Source organism: Gobio gobio (genome assembly GCF_949357685.1).
Source record: "Gobio gobio genome assembly, chromosome: 4".
NCBI lineage: Eukaryota > Metazoa > Chordata > Actinopteri > Cypriniformes > Gobionidae > Gobio > Gobio gobio.
Genome location: NC_137100.1, coordinates 4,792,517 through 4,813,126, shown reverse-complemented (window position 1 = coordinate 4,813,126; position 20,610 = coordinate 4,792,517). Strand labels below are relative to the sequence as shown.

Sequence of the window (20,610 nt, the reverse complement as noted above, 5' to 3'; positions counted from 1 at the left end):
ACAGTAATACCTCCCAGTCCTACTGAATGCTGTAAATGTAAAAGATGCAATGTGAGAGTCACTCACCATCAGTCTGTGTATGATGACCGTCTCCCACAGACATGTAGACCATCTTCTCTCTCAGCGGCCGAACCACAGGCTCAGCCAGAGTGACTGCCTCATTCTCCCCGAGATCCACGGTCTCTCCTACGCACAGAGAAAACATCAGACCATCAGTCATCTATCTAGTGTTATTAAAATGACACAAAGAACAAAATAAGGGATTTTTCGACATTTCGGATGCATATTTTGCATCACTAGGGCTGTGTCCGAAATCGCTCACTGTACCTTTTAAATATGGCACTATTTGAGGAAACAGCCATTTGTGGTGGTCTCCGAAACCGAAACCATAGTGGACGTTATTGAGTCACTCATTCAATCCCATAATGCACTGCAATAAGCTGATGTACACTCAACAGCTACAGAATAAGCATAATGGGTCGAATTAATTCCAGCGCCTCGCCAAAAGATGGCGCCCGCAGTTGAATCATCCATCCAGTTTCAACTGGTCCAATGTGGGTACAGTTATAAATTCCTTTTTAAAGGTGCACTATGTAACATTTTTTCAGAAAAATATCCAAAAATCACTAGGCCAGTGTTATATATTTTGTTCAGTTGAGTACTTACAATATCCCAAATGTTTCCAACTATTTGTAAATCGTGAGAAATTGCTCTTTTAACCGAGGAACCGGGACGTGTGAGGGCGTGGCCTGTCTATGACATCATATCCGCGTTCCCCTCGGTTTCTAGTTTTATTCTGCAGAAACGCTTTACTCTCACTGCAGTGTGAACAAGTGTCATAGCAGCGGCGAGAGAACGCACAGAGTAACGTCATCACATCCTCAACACACTCAGATGTGTGTAATATGATCAACAGAGCTGCGTTACCTCACACTCATGAGCGGAGGAGCGGAAGTGGCGCCGGCGACTGTGTCATAATAAAAGTCCCGCTGCTCACGAGGTGTTCATCTCATTAACAATTGCTCCAGCGGTTCCTCAGCTCCACAACACTCGCTCCTGCTCTGCTTCAGACTACAGTAACGTTAATAATCACATCAACATGATTTCTGCCCGAGTCCTGTCCCGATTCTTTCCCACCGGCTGTGAGGTGAAGACCACATGTCCCAAGATTCTGCGCTCAAACGTGCCGTCATCAAACTACGCCTTTGTTTTGAACAGGCGACCTCTAGCGGACGGAAAAGTTACATAGTGCAGCTTTAATTGATTAAATTGTTAGATTAAGGTTTATTCATAGTTTTCAGTCACATGACTGTCGCAGAGCCTTGGAAGGCAAAACCGCCATAGAACTCCATTGGACTGCAGCACAAGCCTGTCAAATTTCCATCTTTAAACAAAAATATGTGACCAAGATGCACGTTTTGGGCTCTTATGACCCATATACAGCAACTGCTGCAGTATTTCAGTCACTAAAAACAACGGGACGTTCTAAAACATTTATCGTGAAAAACACTTTAGGGTGAGTTGCACCAATAAGGTTTCAATTAAGTCAAGTTTAACACTAATCTAGGATTTGTTGATATGGGTTTTATTTTAAATCGAGTTGTTGCACCACTTCATTTTAAACACAGATTAATTACGCAGTAAAACCGTTATAGAGCTGATCAAGCAGCAGACGGAGGGTGAACCGATGCCAGGCTAAAGAATCAGTGAAGCCCACCCTTAAAATGCCGCAATGTACTAAAGCAGTGATATTAAAACATCAAATTCAGTTTACACCCTGTTTGATGATGCATACTATATACAGGCGAAAAAATGAGCCAAGAATATGAACGCAACGCGTTTCGTTTATAATGGGTTTCACTTAATGTTGCACTAATATTCGGTGTTCATCTGCTTTCATGGACAAAGTATGCATCATTAATAAGGTATATATTGAATTTGGTCCTTTAATATCACTACTGACTACAAACCTGGTAAAAATGACTGGCGGGCAATGGAAGAAAGCCTTGTTTTGCCCTCCAGGTGGGCGTTACTATAAACGTGTGACATCACGTGAAAACTATGAATAGATGCTAGTTTCCATGAAAGAGTTTAAGATAAATATTTTCAACACTGGAGCTGCCAGTTTGCTACATTTCAAATAATTATTCAACAGCAAGCATAAACTATGCAAAAGCAAAGCCCTCCATTCACACTGACTATATCAGTGGAATGATGTAGGGAATAGTGAATCAGGGGCCGATTTCGAAAACAGCTTAGATTCTTTTCTGATCTTTACTTGCCCTGGCAACATTTTCCGTGGCAAAAATGAAAAATGTCTGGGTGGGTCCCAACAACTACCTCACAATACAAATTTTCACGTTCATGATGCATCACGATATCATAACTGGATCACAAGTGATGCTGTGGCAAATGCCCAAGAAAGACCCAGCGTGTCAGAAACATTTTAATTTGTGTCACATGTCATAGAAGAAACTCTGACCTCTCTGAAAAACATCTGCTTCTTATTGAACTACAGGTTTCATCAACCGGCCCAAACCAGCGATGAATGTTAAAACTAAAAATATTAATTGACGAAAAGCAGAAATAAAATAAAATACAAATATTAGAAATAAATAATAATGAATAATTTTTGTTTTTGTTAACATTATTTCAATTAATGTAAATGTTTTTTAGTTTTAGTTAATGATAATAACAATGCTAGTACTGTAAATATACTGTATACAGGCCACCAGGGTAACATGCAGACTTTATCAAAGAATTTGCTGATTTTCTATCAGAGTTAGTACTGGCCCCAGATTAAGTCATAATTGTTGTTGATTTTAATATCCATGTAGACAATGAAAAAGATGCATTAGGGATTGGCATTTACAGACACTCTATACTCTACTGGCATCTATAGACAACACGTTTCAGGACCCACTCGTTGTAATCATACTTTAGATCTTATATTGACTCATGGAATCAATGTTAATGCCGTTGAAATTCTGCAGCAGAGCGAAGACATCTCAGATCATTATCTAGTCTTGTGTATACTTCATTTAACCATGGCTGCAAAACAAACCTCCTGTTACAAATATGGTAGAACTCTACCACTCTATCACTTCTACCACTAAAGATTGCTTTATGAATAATCTTCCTGATCAGTTTCATCTCCTCGGCATACCAGATAGCTTAGAAGAACTGGGGCACAGCTGGAAGAACAGAAAACTAGAGGTATTTTGCATTTTGTGGAAAGACAGTGTAACTGCATACAGAAAAGCCTTAAAACTGCTAAATCTTGGTTAGGACTAGGGATGCACCGATGTATCGGCCGATTTTTGATAAATTTACAACCGTCGGCATATTGGCTATAGCATGTAAATTGATCAAAAATCGGCCGATACATCGGTGCATCCCTAGTCCTAACCAAGATTTAGCCGTTTTAAGGCTTTTCTGTATGCAGTTACACTGTCTTTCCATGAAATGCAAAATACCTCTAGTTTTCTTTTTATTAACGGTTTATTGATGAACTGCGTGAAGGCACTGAGCTGTGTAATGTCTGATGCATTACCCAAGATTATAATGTAATATTCCTGCTGCGCTGCTGTCTGTATTTTAATGTTTATCAAACAACAAAAGACCAACAAACAAAAAAATTAATTGCTCACTACTCTTGACTAAACTTTCATAAGGATTATTTTGTCCGATGCGGATAACGCAGACAGAATACAGTCATAAAATCAGAATTTACTGCATAATGCGGAACGGCACGGAATTTGTTTTGATGTATAAATAAAACGTTGGTCAGCCACTTAAATCCAATCACGATATATATTAAAGGGGTGGTAAAACACATTCTTTTGAAGGCTTGACTGTGTTTGTGGGGTGCACTGTAACATGTGCTCATGCTTCGTTTTAAAAAAAAAATGCCTTATTTTTCATATATTTGACCTTTATTCTACACTGCTCTGTCCCTCCTTGTAAAACGGTCTGATGCTTTCCGGGTTGTATGAAGCCAGTCCCTCAAAAATACGCAGTGGGCTCTGATTGGTTAGCTGGCCCAGTGTGTTGTGATTCGCTAAACGCCTAGTGCACGTATGTCGGAAACGTCACGCCCCTTACCGGAGGCTGTTCAGTATTAGAAACAACGGCGTCAATAAAACCACACCAATCTGAGCCCGAATCAGACCCAGAACATTTGAGTGAAGATGATCGAGCAGAACCTGTTCAGTCCTCAAGAGTAAAGACTTCGGATCTATAATGATCGCTACTGAATGGCACTTTAACTTTTGTATTTTTAGAACGATTATAGCCAAATATCTGTCGCAAGAACTAACCCAAAACAAACACTAAGCACTGGCTTTAACTAGTAAGTTAGCCAAATCACACACAGAACCATGTTTAGCAAGCCTGTAGATAAACAATACATAAAAGCTCTAATCAAAGAATCATTTACACTAATGCCAGGTTCGCTGTTGAGATTTTAACGTTAGTGTTTGTAACGTTAGGTGTTCGTCGGATAACGTTAAGTAGGAATGAGCATTTAACAGACTGGTTTGCAGAACAGCGTTGTCATCTGTTTACTTCCTTGCTACAACCTATTACAGGAAAACACATCGATGAAAAATAAATCAGACTTACAGGTTGTGGCCCGTAAACAGCTTCTGTTTGTAAATCCAGCTTTCAGGACAAGCCGTTGTGCATATCCTGTATTGAACTCGCAAAGTTTGTGGAAGTTTGTGTTGTCCTCCGTGAAATGTGCAGCGCGCGCGTCATGCATCCACGCACCGGCAGTGTTTTTTTCACGCAGCTGACGTTGTGCAAATTTGGCATTGAAATCGCGAAGACGGTGGATGCAGGGAGCCCTGCGCGCGCCTGATTCCCCGCTGACTCAAACACACGTGCATATAACATGCTGTATGTTAAACGCTCTGCAACGCACCCCTGTCCCTATAAAGGCTGAACAGAGCAAGTACCCCAGACCTGCAATCCGGATGAATATAACAGCGTTTCCTCTGCATCGCGGCAACAACACTCCAGCCTACTATACCACAACAGCGCCGCGATACAAAATGGCCTCACCCCCCCTTATTTAATATTCTCGGAGGAGGGGTTTATGTAAATATTGAGCCTGTTGATGTCACCAACCCTGGAGGAATGTGTGTAGTCGCCTACTTGCCGTTTGCTGTAGTTCTTAGAAACTGATTTCTTTAAAAGCAAATATCTCCCTTTGCTTTAAACTTTGAACGTTGTAACTTTGCAGATGTTGTTTATGCTCAAGCAGCAACATTACACGCTAGCTAAAGTTAGAATAGTGAAATCGTGGTTTACCACCCCTTTAATGTCTGTGAATATTAAGCTACAAAAAGACTGTTTAAATATGAATCCTGCATGTTCCTGTTTCTGTGTCTGCGTGAATGAATGGAGATGCGCTGTGTCATTTACCTCGCTCGCTCTCACACACACACACACACACACACACTGAAACTTGCGGTGTTTTTCAGCCTCTGCCACCTCAATATAAGGACATGAATGCATCTCCAGTCACTTCATGAGCATTTTACCGTTTCAATCGACAAAATCTATTGTCATATCATAAACACACACACACACACACACACACACACACACACACACACACAGGAACTCGAAACTTTTCACGGCAACCCGTCAAAATAAAAGTTATGTGAGATGGTGGTCCAGTGGGTTAAACCATGGAACTGATACGCAGAAGGTTGCTGGTTCAATCCCAGCGGTCACCACCAGTGTGTCCTTGAGCAAGGCACTTTACTCCATGTTGCTCCAGGGGGTTGTCCCTGTAATTGTCACTGTAAGTCGCTTTGGATAAAAGCGTCTGCCAAATGCATAAATGTAAATGTAAATGTAATAAAAGTTCAGTTTAACAAAGTAATTTTGACAGAAATATATTAATGTTGTACAGTAGAATTTAGCTACGTCTCAATGTAATAATAATATATGCATTTAATTTATACAGAGAAGAATATGCAGTGTTATTTAACGTTAAACCTACTTAAAAAGCACAGTTTATTTCATGTTTCACAGCAAACTTTTAATTGCATTATAGTCCGTCTATTGCAATCTCAAAATTGGTCAGTTGATAATATCTAGAATATCACAAATCCTTTTCCCATTTAGCACCTAAACTCTGGAACAGCCTTCCTAGCATTGTTTGAGAAGCAGACACACTCTGTCAGTTTAAATCTAGTTCATTAGAAATGATTTGATAATGCAGGAATAAACTAGTTAGGCTATAAGTTAAAGTAATTTTTTTTTTTTTACTTTGCTGATTTAAAACATGATCAAAACACTCTATTTTAATGACAAAATTTCAAATAAGAGGGCAAGTGACAAATATCGGTATCGGCCAATAATTGTTTGGTATCGGTCCGAAAAAACCCTTTTTGGACATTTCCAAACGGCACAGCAGTAATGCCTTTATTAATTTCTTTACTTGCAACAGTTGCAAGATTTGTAGTATTATAACCATTACAGGGAAAATTATAACCATGCAACTGTATTGCATCAGACATCGTGCTATACACCCCGTTCCCTTCATTATTTGCTAAAGAAGAGGAAGAACCGTCTAAACTTGTTAAATCATCAAAATCAACAACATCTACAGTTGACCCTAAACAGACTAAGCTACAAAAAGGTCAAATATCCTTTTCTTAATATTATTAATGCATCATTGGACACGTACCAAAAACCTTTAAGCTGACAGTTATGAAACCTCTTATTTAAAAAACGCAACTTGATCCTAGAGAACTAGTTAATTACAGATTGAACACGAATCTGCCCTTTGGGTCAAAACTATTAGAAAAGGCAGTATCCTCACAACTATGTTCCCTTTTAGAAAGAAATGGTATCTGCGAGGATTTCCAGTCAGGATTTAGACTGAGTATCATAGGACTGAGACCGCTCTCGTCAGAGTTGCAAATAATTTACTCTTATCATCCGATCGTGGTTGTGCTGCATTTGATACTATTGACCACAACATTCTTTTGAATAGACTCAAGTCTTCGTCGTCAGTGAGGAACCTGGGTGTGCTCTTTGATACCAATCTCTCATTTGAAAGCCACATTTCTAACATCTGTAAAACCACATTTTTAATCTTGCAAATATATCTAAATTACGACATATGCTCTCAATGACAAAAGCTGAACAGTTAGTTCTTGCGTTCATGACCTCAAGGCTAGATTATTGCAATGCTCTACTGGGTGGTTGCCCTGCTCGCTTAATAAACAAACTCCAGCTGGTCCAAAACACAGCAGCTCGAGTTCTTACTAGATCCAGGAAGTGTGACCATATTAGCCGGTTCTGTCAACACTGCACTGGCTGCCTATTAAACATCACATACATTTTAAAATCTTGCTAATTACTTGCTAAGCACTGAATGATTTAGTTCCCCAGTACTTTAGCAAACTTTTAATTGCATTATAGTCCGTCTATTGCAATCTCAAAATTGGTCAGTTGGTAATATCTAGAATATCACAAATCCTTTTCCTATTTAGCACCTAAACTCTGGAACAGTCTTCCTAGCATTGTTTGAGAAGCAGACACACTCTGTCAGTTTAAATCTAGACTAAACCCATCTCTTTAACCTGGCATACACAACACAATCACATTTCTATAATCATATAATATCCGTTAAAGGATTGTTAGGCTGCATATATTAGGTCAACAGAACCGGGTACACGTCCCATAACACCCGATGTACTTGAAGAATGGCATCTACGCTAATATTAGTCTCTCTGTTTATCCTGAGGTTACCATAGTCAGTCGTATCCGGTCCGTATCCACATCAGATGGTGGACCTGCACCTAGACACGACCACAACGCAGCCCTGAATGTCAGCAGAGATCCTGTCAACTAGACAATCCCCTGTGAAGGCCTCGTCGACGCGACAGCCGTCTGCACAGATCCTCAGCAAAGAACCAGACAGGTCCTCCGCACAGACCTATGACCAGCTTCCTCTCCATACTGGCGTGATGAATCCCATCTTCAAGCAAAAGGAACTGGATGAAATATTTAAACGCTACCGATCCCGATCTGATTTCTGACTGCAGCCTGAATCATAATGACACCGTGTTCGTTCGCTGGACAGAGGAGAACTTGCACCTCGACTGAGCCTGGTTTCTCCTACGGTTATTTTTTCCATTCTGTCATCTGATGGCGTTCGGGTTCCTTGCCAATGCCGCCTCCTGGCTTGCTTAGTTATAGATTAAATGAACTAATTTAATAATTGAAGATCTTAACAACGGAGCTGAATCAACACTGAACTGACTTCAGCTGAACAATGACACTACTAAAAATTCATGCTAAACGGAAATATAAAATAACAAAAACTAATAAAAATAACAAAAGCACATAAAATTACTAAAACTTTTAAACACGGTTTTAAAATGAAAATAAATACAAAAAACTAAAAATAGAAATAAATAAAAAAAACACGAAAATAAAGCATACAAATAAATGCTAATAAATAATACAAAAATAGCAATCTCTTGTAGACACTTGACTCACCAAGGTCGTCCTCTCCCGAGTCTGCTTTAAAGATGTAAACTTTAATGACTTCCTGTCCGTCCTCATCTTTCTCCACCTCATGGTCATCTATCGCCCCCTCTACCGTCACCTCCTCTCCGTCTCCTGACACCATCTTACCAGCGTCGTCCACTACAGGGAGGAAGAAAGACCAATATTATGAACGGACCAGAAAAAAAACAGACAAATGAACAAATAAAATGAATAATGAATGAATTAATGAAAAAACTGACGGAATAAATGAACAACAAATAAACTCTCAGCTAAAGCAAGTGAACTAGTTAAACAATAGAATAAATGAATTAGATACAAATGAACAAATTAATGAATGAACAAAAAAACTGATTAAATAAAAGAATAACGACAAATAAACGGGCAACTAAGAGAGTGAACGAACAAATGAGTGAATGAAGTAGCTAACCAATAAAATAAATGAATTGGACAAAAACAAATGAACAAATCACTGATTACATAAAAGAATAACGACAAATAAACTGGCAACTAAGAGAGTGAACGAACAAATGAGTGAATGAACTAGTTAACCAATCAAATAAATGAATTGGACAACAACAAATGAACAAACGAACGAATGACTAAAAAACTGACTGAATAAATGAACAACAAAAAAACTCTCAGCTAAAGCAAGTGAACTAGTTAACCAATAGAATAAATGATTTAGATACAAATGAACGAATGAAAGAACAAATAAAAACTGATTAAATAATAGAATAACGACAAATAAACGGGCAACTAAGAGAGTGAACGAACAAATGAGTGAATTAACTAGTTAACCAATACAATAAATGAATTCGATACAAATTAACGAATAAATTAATGAATAAATGAACAAAAAAACGGATTAAATAAAAGAATAACGATAAATAAACTGGCAACTAAGAGAGTGAACGAACAAATGAGTGAATGAACTAGTTAACTAATAAAATAAATTAATTAGATACAAATTAACGAATGAATGAACGAATAAATGAACAAAAAAACGGATTAAATAAAAGAATAACGATAAATAAACTAGCAACTAAGAGAGTGAACGAACAAATGAGTGAATGAACTAGTTAACCAATCAAATAAATGAATTGGACAACAACAAATGAACGAACGAACGAATGAATAAAAAACTGACTGAATAAATGAACAACAAATAAACTCTCAGCTAAAGCAAGTGAACTAGTTAACCAATAAAATAAATCAATTAGATACAAATGAACGAATGAATAAATGAACAAAAAAACTGATTAAATAAAAGAATAACGACAAATAAACGGGCAACTAAGAGAGTGAATGAACAAATGAGTGAATGAAATAGTTAAACAATAGAATAAATGAATTAGATACAAATGAATGAACGAATGAATGAAAAAACTGACTGAATAAATGAACAACAAAAACTCTCAGCTAAAGCAAGTGAACTAGTTAGCCAATAGAATAAATTAATTCGATACAAATGAACGAATGAATGAATGAACAAAAAAAAACTGATTAAATAAAAGAATAACGACAAATAAACGGGCAACTAAGAGAGTGAACGAACAAATGAGTGAATGAACAAATGAGTGAACAAACTAGCTAACCAATCAAATAAATAAATTAGACAAAAACAAATGAACGAATGAACAAAATAAACTGACTGAATAAATGAAAAACAAATAAACTCTCAGCTAAAGCAAGTGAACTAGTTAACCAATAGAATAAATGAATTCGATACAAATGAACGAATAAATGAATGAATGAACAAAAAACGGATTAAATAAAAGAATAGCGACAAATAAACGGGCAACTAAGAGAGTGAGCGAACAAATGAGTGAATTAACTAGTTAACCAATAGAATAAATTAATTAAATACAAATGAATGAATAAATAAATGAACAACAAATAAACTCTCAGCTAAAGCAAGTGAACTAGTTAACCAATAGAATAAATGAATTAGCTACAAATAAACGGGCAACTAAGAGAGTGAACGAACTAATTAACCAACAGAAAGAAAGACAGAGTGACTTACAGGAGATCATCAGGTAGTCTCCACAGCTGTCCGAGTCGTGTTCGGGGTCCAGCCCGTCCTGCTCCCTCCCCTCCGCCACCAAAACATCCTCGGTCATCTCTGCCATGGCAACCCCATCCTCCTCTTCCTCCTCGCCCTCCAGTGACATCACACAGGTCTCCACGGCAACGCCCTCGTCGTCATCGCAGTGCACGTACTCGGCAACCACGTCCTCCACAGCGTCCTGGATGACGAGCTCGTCAGAGGAGAAGCCCTGCACGGACGCCCCCTCCCCCTCCACCTCAGACACCAGCACCGTCTCCTGCAGCTCCACCACATACTCCTCCTCTCCAGCACCTCCCTCGTCTACAACACACACACACACACTCGCTCAGTGCCTGCCAAAACTACTGATGACAGTCAAACAAGTCTGATCAATACACATAATTCATAACGGCCATTGAAATGGTTAATCACTGGACACTAGAGTAAACAAAAAAAACGATATATATATATATATATATATATATATATATATATATATATATATATATATATATATATATATATATATATATATATATATATATATATATATATATATATATATATATATTATATATAAAATCCTTTTATATCTACTTTTTACCACAGTAATAAAAAAAATTGATGACTAACATAATTGTACTATTAATAATAAATATTATTATTATTACACATATACATAACATATATACTTAGAAATATATAAAACATGTAATATATATTATATATTGTTTGACAATATTTTAATTGATTGTTATTGTGTTGTGGCATGTAATAAGTATTTTTAATTTTAATAATATTTTGTGTTATTCATAATTATATTACATACATATTTTATACATATAAATGTATATTCATAACATACATTATTGTAATAATAATAATACATATTAAATATATAATATTTATAAACATACAGTACCGTATATAAATTATTCAATACATATAAATGTATATTTATAATTTTATTTATATAAACCATTTTATATCAGCTTTTTGACAGTAATAAAAACATTAAACAACAAAAACAACATGCATTATTGTAATAACAATAATATACAATATTATTCATAATTATATATATTTTAGTTGATATTTTTATTGTGCATTGTTCTTGTGGTATTTCAATTTTTTTATTCATAATTACATATACATACATTATTGTCATAACAATAAAATAATAAAATATATTATTCATAATTAAATTATAAATATATTATATAAAATATATTTTGATCATTTTATTGTGCGTTGTTCGTGACATTTATTTTACAAATTACACATACATATATAAATAAATATGTAAGTATAATCAATTATGATACATTATAAAAACTATATATTATTAAAAATATATTTTTGTTTCAAGTTGTGGCATTTAACATTTTTTTAATATATATTTATTACACATATAAATGCATATTTACAATTGTTTATCTTTACCATAATTCCATCTGTTTTTATTTAATTATATGAAAAATATTTGTATTATAATTACATTTAATAATTATTCTAAATTATATATTTTTCTTATGTTAAATGATTATTTACGGCATCAAATTCACACGTCACATATGCCATCGATATGCTAGTGTACTTCTAAAAGTTATTTCGCTTCTGTGATCAAAAATATGATGTGCAATCACATGATCTGTAGTATGAGAATGATGCAACACCATCACAGAGCCATCATCATCATCATCATCATCAGACAGACGTCATGGTGTTTATTACCTGAGCCATGCAGTATAATCTTGGGCTCTTGGGAGCGGAGAGCAAGCCTTGTTGTCACCTCCTCATCCATCGTCTTTATTCTTCATTGGCCACGGCACAACTAAAACACAACAAACACACACAATTCATCTAAAACGCCTGCTAGAGATCACTTATTACAGCACACAAAATGATCATTTCAAACTGAATTAATGTCTCATACAAAAGTAAATACAGAATGAAGCCTTTGCTTTCTGGACTGGGGGATCATAATGTGACAGTTGTCATATTGTAAACATACAATAGGTTTGAAATAGATGTGTATGCACGGACAGACATGCATGCACACACAGATAATTATGAACCTATTATTGACGGTCGTGCATGTCCCTTAAATGTGCAAATGACTGCGACAAGATGAGTGACATGCATACATGCATGCTTGTGTTATATAAAAGGATGCAATGCATTTTAAACACGCATATGCATGAGAGGACACACTGGAAGCTTCATGCATTTGAGAAGAATGTGTGTAGCAGCGCGCGCCGAAGCTTCCCACCCCCCGCGCGCGCGGATAAAGGCAGTGAAGGTTTCCGAAACCGGACATAAACATGGCGCCTTGTTGTGGCCATAATTTCCCCCCGTCCCCTGAAAACAAAACCCCGCCATTTTGAGCCATAATACACCACCCGTTTAATTCCCACGCATGCATATACGCGAGCACGCGCTCTCTGCTTTAAAACAAAGGGGCGTTTGGTATCGCGCGCCTGTGCGTGCATGCAGGGCATTTATAAACAATAACCCACCCCCAGTGAAGAAGGCCCGAGTGCGGCCTACGCAAGGCCCGGGGCCCAATCCGAGGCCTCGCGTCTTCAGCAACATAATGCAACAAAACGTGCAATATCAATGCATTAACCAGACGCGCGCGTGCAACGAGCTCGCGGGATAAACCCCGCGCGGTCCGGTTCGTCTGTGCTGGCGCGCTTACCATAGAACAACGCGCGGGGCGGCCTCCAGATTTTCCCCGGGCAGGCAGGCCGTCGGATTCCCCCAGACTCGGGCAGGGCTGGATCGGGAGTTAGCGGGCGCTGGGCGGGCCGCGGAGTGCGCAGGGAGGGCGGAGCTCCAAAGACAGACGCGCTGCAGCCCGCAGCTTCTCCAGAGCGCGCGACCCGCCGTCAGCGCGACACGTCACTGCGCAGAGCCGCAGGAAAATGCGGAAGGCCGATGATGAGCAGTTTACCCAGAGAAAGCGATGCTAACATCGAACAGTCGCGTATATTTCCCCCGCCAAGCGCATAAGCGTCTCTTTAACTCACTGCTCAACCTTCACTGACCGTAGTGATCATATCAAAGATGCGTGTTTGCATTGTTTTGGCCCTTAAAAGTGCCCACTTCACACATCCTCCTGAGACCCAGGAATACACTTTTGTCCTCTGTAGTGGACATTATTGTAGTGCAAACATGTCACGGTTTTAAGTCTGGATGTCCTGTAAAGAGCACATTCAGGGCATTTCAGAGATACCACATGTTTGGAGGTTTCACCATAACAATTTCTCACATTCACCCAGTGATCAAATTTAGCACTCTTAATTTACGGAACTATGGTAATATTTTTTAAATTATCATTTAAATCTGACTAATTGTCATAAATCAACATGGTTTCCAATCAAATTATGACTTTTTTTTTTTTTTTTTGACATTGATTTTATTCCTGTAGGACACCAGGACTTAAAGGGTTAGTTCACCTAAAAATGAAAATTATGTCATTTATTCCTCACCCTCATGTCATTCGTCACCCGTAAGACCTCCGTTCATCTTCGGAACACAAATGAAGATATTTTAGTTGAAATCCGATGGCTCTGAAAGACCTCCATTGGCACAATGCACTTTACACTCTAAAGACCCTTAAACACTAAAGACGTCGTTACAAAGTCCATCTCACTACAGTGGTTCTACAATAACTTTATGAAGCGACGAGAATAGTTTTTGTGGGCAAAAAAAAAATTTAAATGGCAACTTTATTCTGGGCTTCAGACATAAAGTCATGGAGCACCACGACGCATGCGCGAGAATATGACGTAGGGCACGGTTCGGTCATCCATGAGATGCACACTTTAGCACCATTTTGAGCACTACGCTAATACCATAGACTGTAAAAAAAATATGGACGTAGTGTCCGTGACGTCACCCATAGGATTCTGAAGAGCAGTTTTGAAGCGTAAAGTAGGGACAAGCTGGCTGTCGCCATCTTGCCAGCGCGTTACTCGCGGATAACAGAAAATGGGCAAAGAGGCGGGACGTGGGCGGAGCTGAAGTGACGCGATGACTAACAGACAGCAGACAAACGACAATCCACCTGTCACTCAAAGTGGCCACGCCCTTAATTATGCAGAACTTTAAGGCTTTATATAATGTAAACAAATGAGTTATAAATAAATTCACCCCCTCACAGTCGTCATGAAGGGCAAAATTAGCCGTATAGACCAAAAGCACAATGTGTCCCAGACTGTAAACATGTGTTCTTCTGCTGTAAAGGCATTTTAACATGAGCTCAATGAGATTCTGCTCCTTCTGGAGTCTGTCTCTAGTGGCCAGTCCATGAACTGCAGTTTAAGTCACTTCCACATTGGCTTCAAGAGAAACTGCGGGAGGTTTCCACTTGGACAAGACCTAAAGCACAATCAATGTGTAGTGGTGCTTCGTGAGTTCACGTCAGATGCCCAGAATAAAGTTGAATAAAGTCGCTATTTAGATTTTTTTTGCGCACAAAAACTATTCTCGTCGCTTCATAAAGTTATTGTAGAACCACTGTAGTGAGATGGACTTTGTAACGACGTCTTTAGTTCCTTTTATGGGTCTTGAGAGTGCAAATTACATTACTGCCAATGGAGGCCTTTCTGAGCCATCGGATTTCAACTAAAATATCTTCATTTGTGTTCCGAAGATGAACGGAGGTCCTACGGGTGTCCAACGACATGAGGGTCAGTAATTAATGACAGAATGTGCATACTGGTACCTTAAAGCTGCACTATGTAACTTTTCCATCCGCTAGAGGTCGCCTGTTTAAAACAAAGTCGTAGTTTGATGACGGCACGTTTGAGCGCAGAATCTTGGGACATGTGGTCTTCACCTCACAGCCAGTGGGAAAGAATCGGGACAGGACTCGGGCAGAAATCATGTTGATGGATGTGATTATTAACGTTACTGTAGTCTGAAGCAGAGCAGGACCGAGTGTTATGGAGCTGAGGAACCGCTGGATCGATTGTTAATGAGATGAACGCAACACACGCCTCGCGAGCAGCGGGACTTTTATTATGAAGCCACAGTTGCTGGCGCCACTTCTGCTCCTCCGCTCATGAGTGTGAGGTATGATGAGTGTGTTGATGATGTTGTGACATTACTCTGTGCGTTCTCGCGCCGGCTGCTGTGACACTTGTTCACACTGCAGTGAGAGTAAAGCGTTTCTGCAAAATAAAACCAGAAACCGAGGGGAACGCAGATATGATGTCATCGACAGGCCACGCCCCTCACATGTCCCGGTTCCTCTGGTAAAATAGCAATTTCTCACGATTTACAAATAGTTGGGAACATTTGGGATATTGTAAGTACTCAACTGAACAAAATATATAACACTGGCCTAGTGATTTTTGGATATTTTACTGAAATTTTTACCTTTAAATGTATATATTAGTACCTAAAAGGAAAAAACGTGTACCTTTTGAAAAGGTACCGCCCCAGTGACAGCTTTTGTACCTTTATTTCTTAGAGTGTTTTACAATTAATGTGTTACAATATTGCATCTGGGTTTTTTTAAGTAAATGCATGCTCATATTTAGTCTAGAACTACAATAACAATCATGTTTCTGCACTTACTCATGATTTCTCTCAACATGTGGACAGGAGAGCGGTCAGGCAATAAATGGGGATACAAAGTATCTTGCATTACTTATTTGAAAAAGTAATTTTACTTTGCTCAAGTATTTAATAATGTAATGCGATTACGTAACTTGCATTACACGCAACACTGGTTACTGTACATGTGTAGTTTAGCACCTCCATCTGTTTCTGGGATGGATGTCTATCGAGGGTGCATATAAAGTATGAAAGGTGGAAATCAAGCAAAAGAGCCCAAACGTTCAAATACAAGTGTCACCTGTCGTTTATCATAGTCAAGTGAAGTCATCAGTACTGATAAAAAGTTACATTTTAATTGCCGATTAAAATTCTCAGAATAATGCACTAATAGTTTGTAGTACTTAAATCTGTTTCTCCATCTAAATGAGCTCAGGTGTCTCGACAGCATCTATATCCAGTTGTTTTGACCAGCTGCACAGTTTCTCAGCCTCTTCCTCCCATTCAGACTCGGATGAGTTGTCGTCATAGTCTTCAGTCTCAACTAATGGTAGAACTATCTTGATGCCCCATTTCTCAGTCGTCCCGTTCTGTTTCTTCATGTCATGGTTATTAATGCTGTCCATATGTTCATCTGACACCTGGAAATGGAGAGCAACTCGGGTTTGGTCACACAGAAAATTCAAAGGAATCATTTCATTTCTGGCAAGGTAATGGATGAGACAATGTTGATATGTTTGGCATTGGCGTGCAATATCTTACATTAATTACCCATAGCAAATCTATACAGGTGGAGCTGGGGAAGGTGTAGCGCATATTTACACTGTCTGATCATTCCATATCCCCTTTATAGTGCACTATGTGCCATTCACCATGTAGAAAATAGTAAATGTGTGAAGTGAGAGACTGTTTTGAATGCTTGTATCTTCTAAATGCGAATTTTGTCATTGTTTTGGAGAAACACTAGCTTAGTAAGGCATACTCAATTTTTATTTCATGGGGACTTTAAGGAGGTCTCAGCCTGCACCATCTAGAGTTTCATGACAGAACTTTGTTTTTCATAAACATGTCTTTTTTCTAATCTGTACTAGTATTGGATTTTTTTGAAGCCCGAGTTACAAAATATTTTTTTCTACAATTGTTGTAAAAATGTATTCGTACTATTGAAGTTGTTCTACTACAAAATGTCATGTTTGATTGAACATTGGCCAGACTGTTGATTGGCACAAGGATATCTCTGGTACTGGCTTCATTGCATTGGCTTCCTGTTGAGTTTAGAGTGCAATTTAAAGTTTTGTATGTGATTTTTATGGGATCACATGGACTTGCTCCAGAAAATATTCCTGGGCTGTTACAGCATCATCATACTCATAGACATGTAAGATATCAGAGCTTTCTGAGTGAAAATCGTTTCTACACCTATTATTTCAGTGTACAGTTGGTTGGCATTAAAGGTACAGTATGTAATTTTTTTGCCACTAGAGGTCGCTTATCAAGGCTCGACATTAACGGTTGAAATAAAATGCTGCGTGAGCTCAACCAATCAGCATGTTCAGTGCCCAAGTCCCACCCCCAAAAGTTCCTGAACTTTGAAAAAGTACTACCTCATGAGCAGGGCCGTTTGGAGGGGGAAATATTTACCCGGAACTTCATTTAGACCCTGATCCCTGCGGTCGAAACACATCGAGTACCACCCCAAAGTTCCTAGTTCCTGGGGAAAGTTCCTGCGGTGGAAACGCGGCTATATTAAAGCGTATTTGGTGTTTCCATGGTTTCTACCGGAAATGGTGGGTAACGCGGGTATGATTTCAATGATAGATGACGCACGGTCATGGTCCACTGGTTAAAATTGCTTATTTCTCTGGATTTAAACATTGTTGGAAACATTTGGGATAATGTAAGTACGTACTCAAGTCAACAAAATATATAACACTGTTCTAGTGGTTTTTGGATATTTTAATCCAAAAGTCTTACATATTGTGCCTTTAAAAGTGATGGGTAACCTTATATGTTTAGACCATAGACTGTAAAAAAAGATGGACGACGCGCCTTCACTTCCGTGAAGCCACCAGTGTTCAAATATGGCATCTTGGGTCGAGTCTGCGCAGTCGTGAGCGCGAAGTGGAGCCGTGATATCAAGGTCCCGCCCACACTCCCGCCTAACCAACAACTTTTTGTGAAAAAAAACTGTTATGGAAATGTCCAGATTAAAGTTAAAACGTCTCCCGGAGTTCCTGAAAAATGTCCGTTGGTGCCTCAGTGACAACTTCGTTCAGAGAAGCCGTCAATCTCAGCTGTCAATCATGATGTCACACCCCCCGATTTAATAGCATCAAATAACTAACTAAAACAAAACAAAAAAACACACTTGAAATGACAGCAGCGTGATAAAAACTGCCTAAAATGACAGAAACCATCTTTGGGAAGAAATGTATTTGAAGTGTAATTGGATTGTTTAGTTTGTCTATGTCACATTATATATCATGGAGAGTGCGGGCTTTATGACCTATACTGCATCCAGCCACCGGGGGGGCGATCGAGATGCTTTGCAGTGTTAATTTCGTTGATGAATAATTTTTGTCAACAACCTTTTTTCACTGACGAAAACGTGTTAGTGTTGGATGACAAAAACTATAACGAAAATCAACTGTCATTTTCGTCAACGAATAAAAACGAGACGAAAATGTTGGTGAGGGTCGATTAGGGAAGAGATCCAGTCAGAACTGATGTCCTGTGTAAAAGATGCACACATTTGATCTGAACTGATCTAACCGCTGGAAAACACAACGCTATTGCGCATCTACAGGCTCACCCATCCCCAATCCAGCGCTCCAGAGCGGCTCAATCAATGAATAATAGCGCACATTTATGCCAGGCAATTGTTTATGAACTAATGCTGATGAATAATGACAATGTTTACTTTACGATGTTTATATAGTAATATGTTTTAGACGGTTGTAACAATGCATATTTTATCTTCCTCATCTGAACTTGAACGAGCTGCTGCAACTGCAATAGTAAGGCGCAGACATTTCAAAATAAGAGTCAATGTGTATTTTGAGCTTGTTTATAATTAAAAGTCACGCATTATATAATCGTTTTTGGTTACACAATAAACTGTATTTAATTGAATTCCAATTTAATTCATAGTCAGGAGGAAAGACCAGTATTTGACACATATTCAATAAAGTATCAGGGTTATAATAGTTCACTAAAACCATTTAAAAAATCTTCATTACTTGAAATTAAATAAATGTTAACTGAAATTAAAAAAAATTATAAACAAACTTATTTGAAGCTTTAGCTTAACCTGATATGGCCTACTAACTAAAACAGAAATACAAAGTTATAAAAAACTATATAGATGTTTTTAAAAAACAAACAAAAAAAGTGAATTGAGCTCTCTTTCGTGAATTTTTAATGTCAAAAACAAAATGTCAGTTCAAGTGACAGTCACAATCTACTGTAGATTTAGTCGACTAAAACTAGACTAAAACTAAAAACAATTCAGGTGACTATAATATGACTAAAACTAAATGGCATTTTAGTCAAAATACTAAAACTAAATCAAAATTTGCTGTCAAAATTAACCCGGATGCTTTGGCTTCACTTTTCAGGACTAGTGTGGCACACTTGGTTTAGATAGATGCAAAAATGATATCTTAAAGGTATAAAATGTAACATACTCTGTCAGTCTCAGCCAGGCCGTAGAGGCGTCTCTTGCGAGATGCAGTGTTTCGAGCGCGGGCAGAGCGTCGTGTAGAGCTCAGAATACCTCTGGACACATCAGAATAATTCAAGTTAAAAGCATCCTGAGTGGAGAAATATTGCTCTGTAACTATGACATTTGGTTTGTGTGGGGTGACATTGTGTGAGACATTTGAGAATGATACAAGATGAAACTGAATACCTGTGTGAGAGCTGCTGTCCAGCCAGATCAGAGCGGGCATGATGTCCACCTACACAAAAACCTCTGGTTCCAGGCTTTACACCCTCTCTGAGCGTAATGTCCCGGGACAGCACCTTCAGAGACAGGAACCTCCACCCGTTCTCTCTTCCTCCGAGACGTGCCGGAAGCTCATCCATGTGGCTGGAATACTGAGTGGGAGAAAAGATGAACACAAATGCATGACCACTTCACCGAAATCCAGTTGTGAAATTATCTCAAGGGTGTTTTTCCTCCACCTGCATATAGTCTCTCATGCAAATCACGTCTTGTGGTTCAACTTTATGAATCTCGTTCACTGAAATGAGATCCATAAATGCTCTATTTCCCATCATCCTACAGGAGTCGGCTGTGGCCTGTTGATGTAGACACACATAATAATATACAATATTTAAAATGCATGTATTTTTTTCCCCTTTTGCCCTCATAGAAAACTATGGGAGCACATTTCCGCCACATGCTCTGGTAAATCATAAAAAGTAGAGTAATTCATAATTATGTGATAAAAAGT

General features: G+C 38.4%; 1 protein-coding gene across 1 annotated transcript in view; it reads right to left on the bottom strand.

The window, feature by feature from the left end:
* LOC307125020 (zinc finger Y-chromosomal protein 1) overlaps positions 1 to 13,374 on the bottom strand; it is a 28,528-nt gene extending 15,154 nt beyond the window's left edge. The window contains exons 1-5 of the mRNA XM_079814625.1: positions 13,287 to 13,374; positions 12,320 to 12,419; positions 10,562 to 10,906; positions 8,527 to 8,676; positions 67 to 186 (exon numbers count right to left, since the gene is read on the bottom strand). Of these exons, the coding sequence (XP_079670751.1) occupies positions 67 to 186; positions 8,527 to 8,676; positions 10,562 to 10,906; positions 12,320 to 12,389 (685 nt within the window). The 5' untranslated portion in view covers positions 12,390 to 12,419; positions 13,287 to 13,374. The remainder of the gene's footprint in view (positions 1 to 66; positions 187 to 8,526; positions 8,677 to 10,561; positions 10,907 to 12,319; positions 12,420 to 13,286) is intronic.
* Positions 13,375 to 20,610: the final 7,236 nt, after the last annotated feature.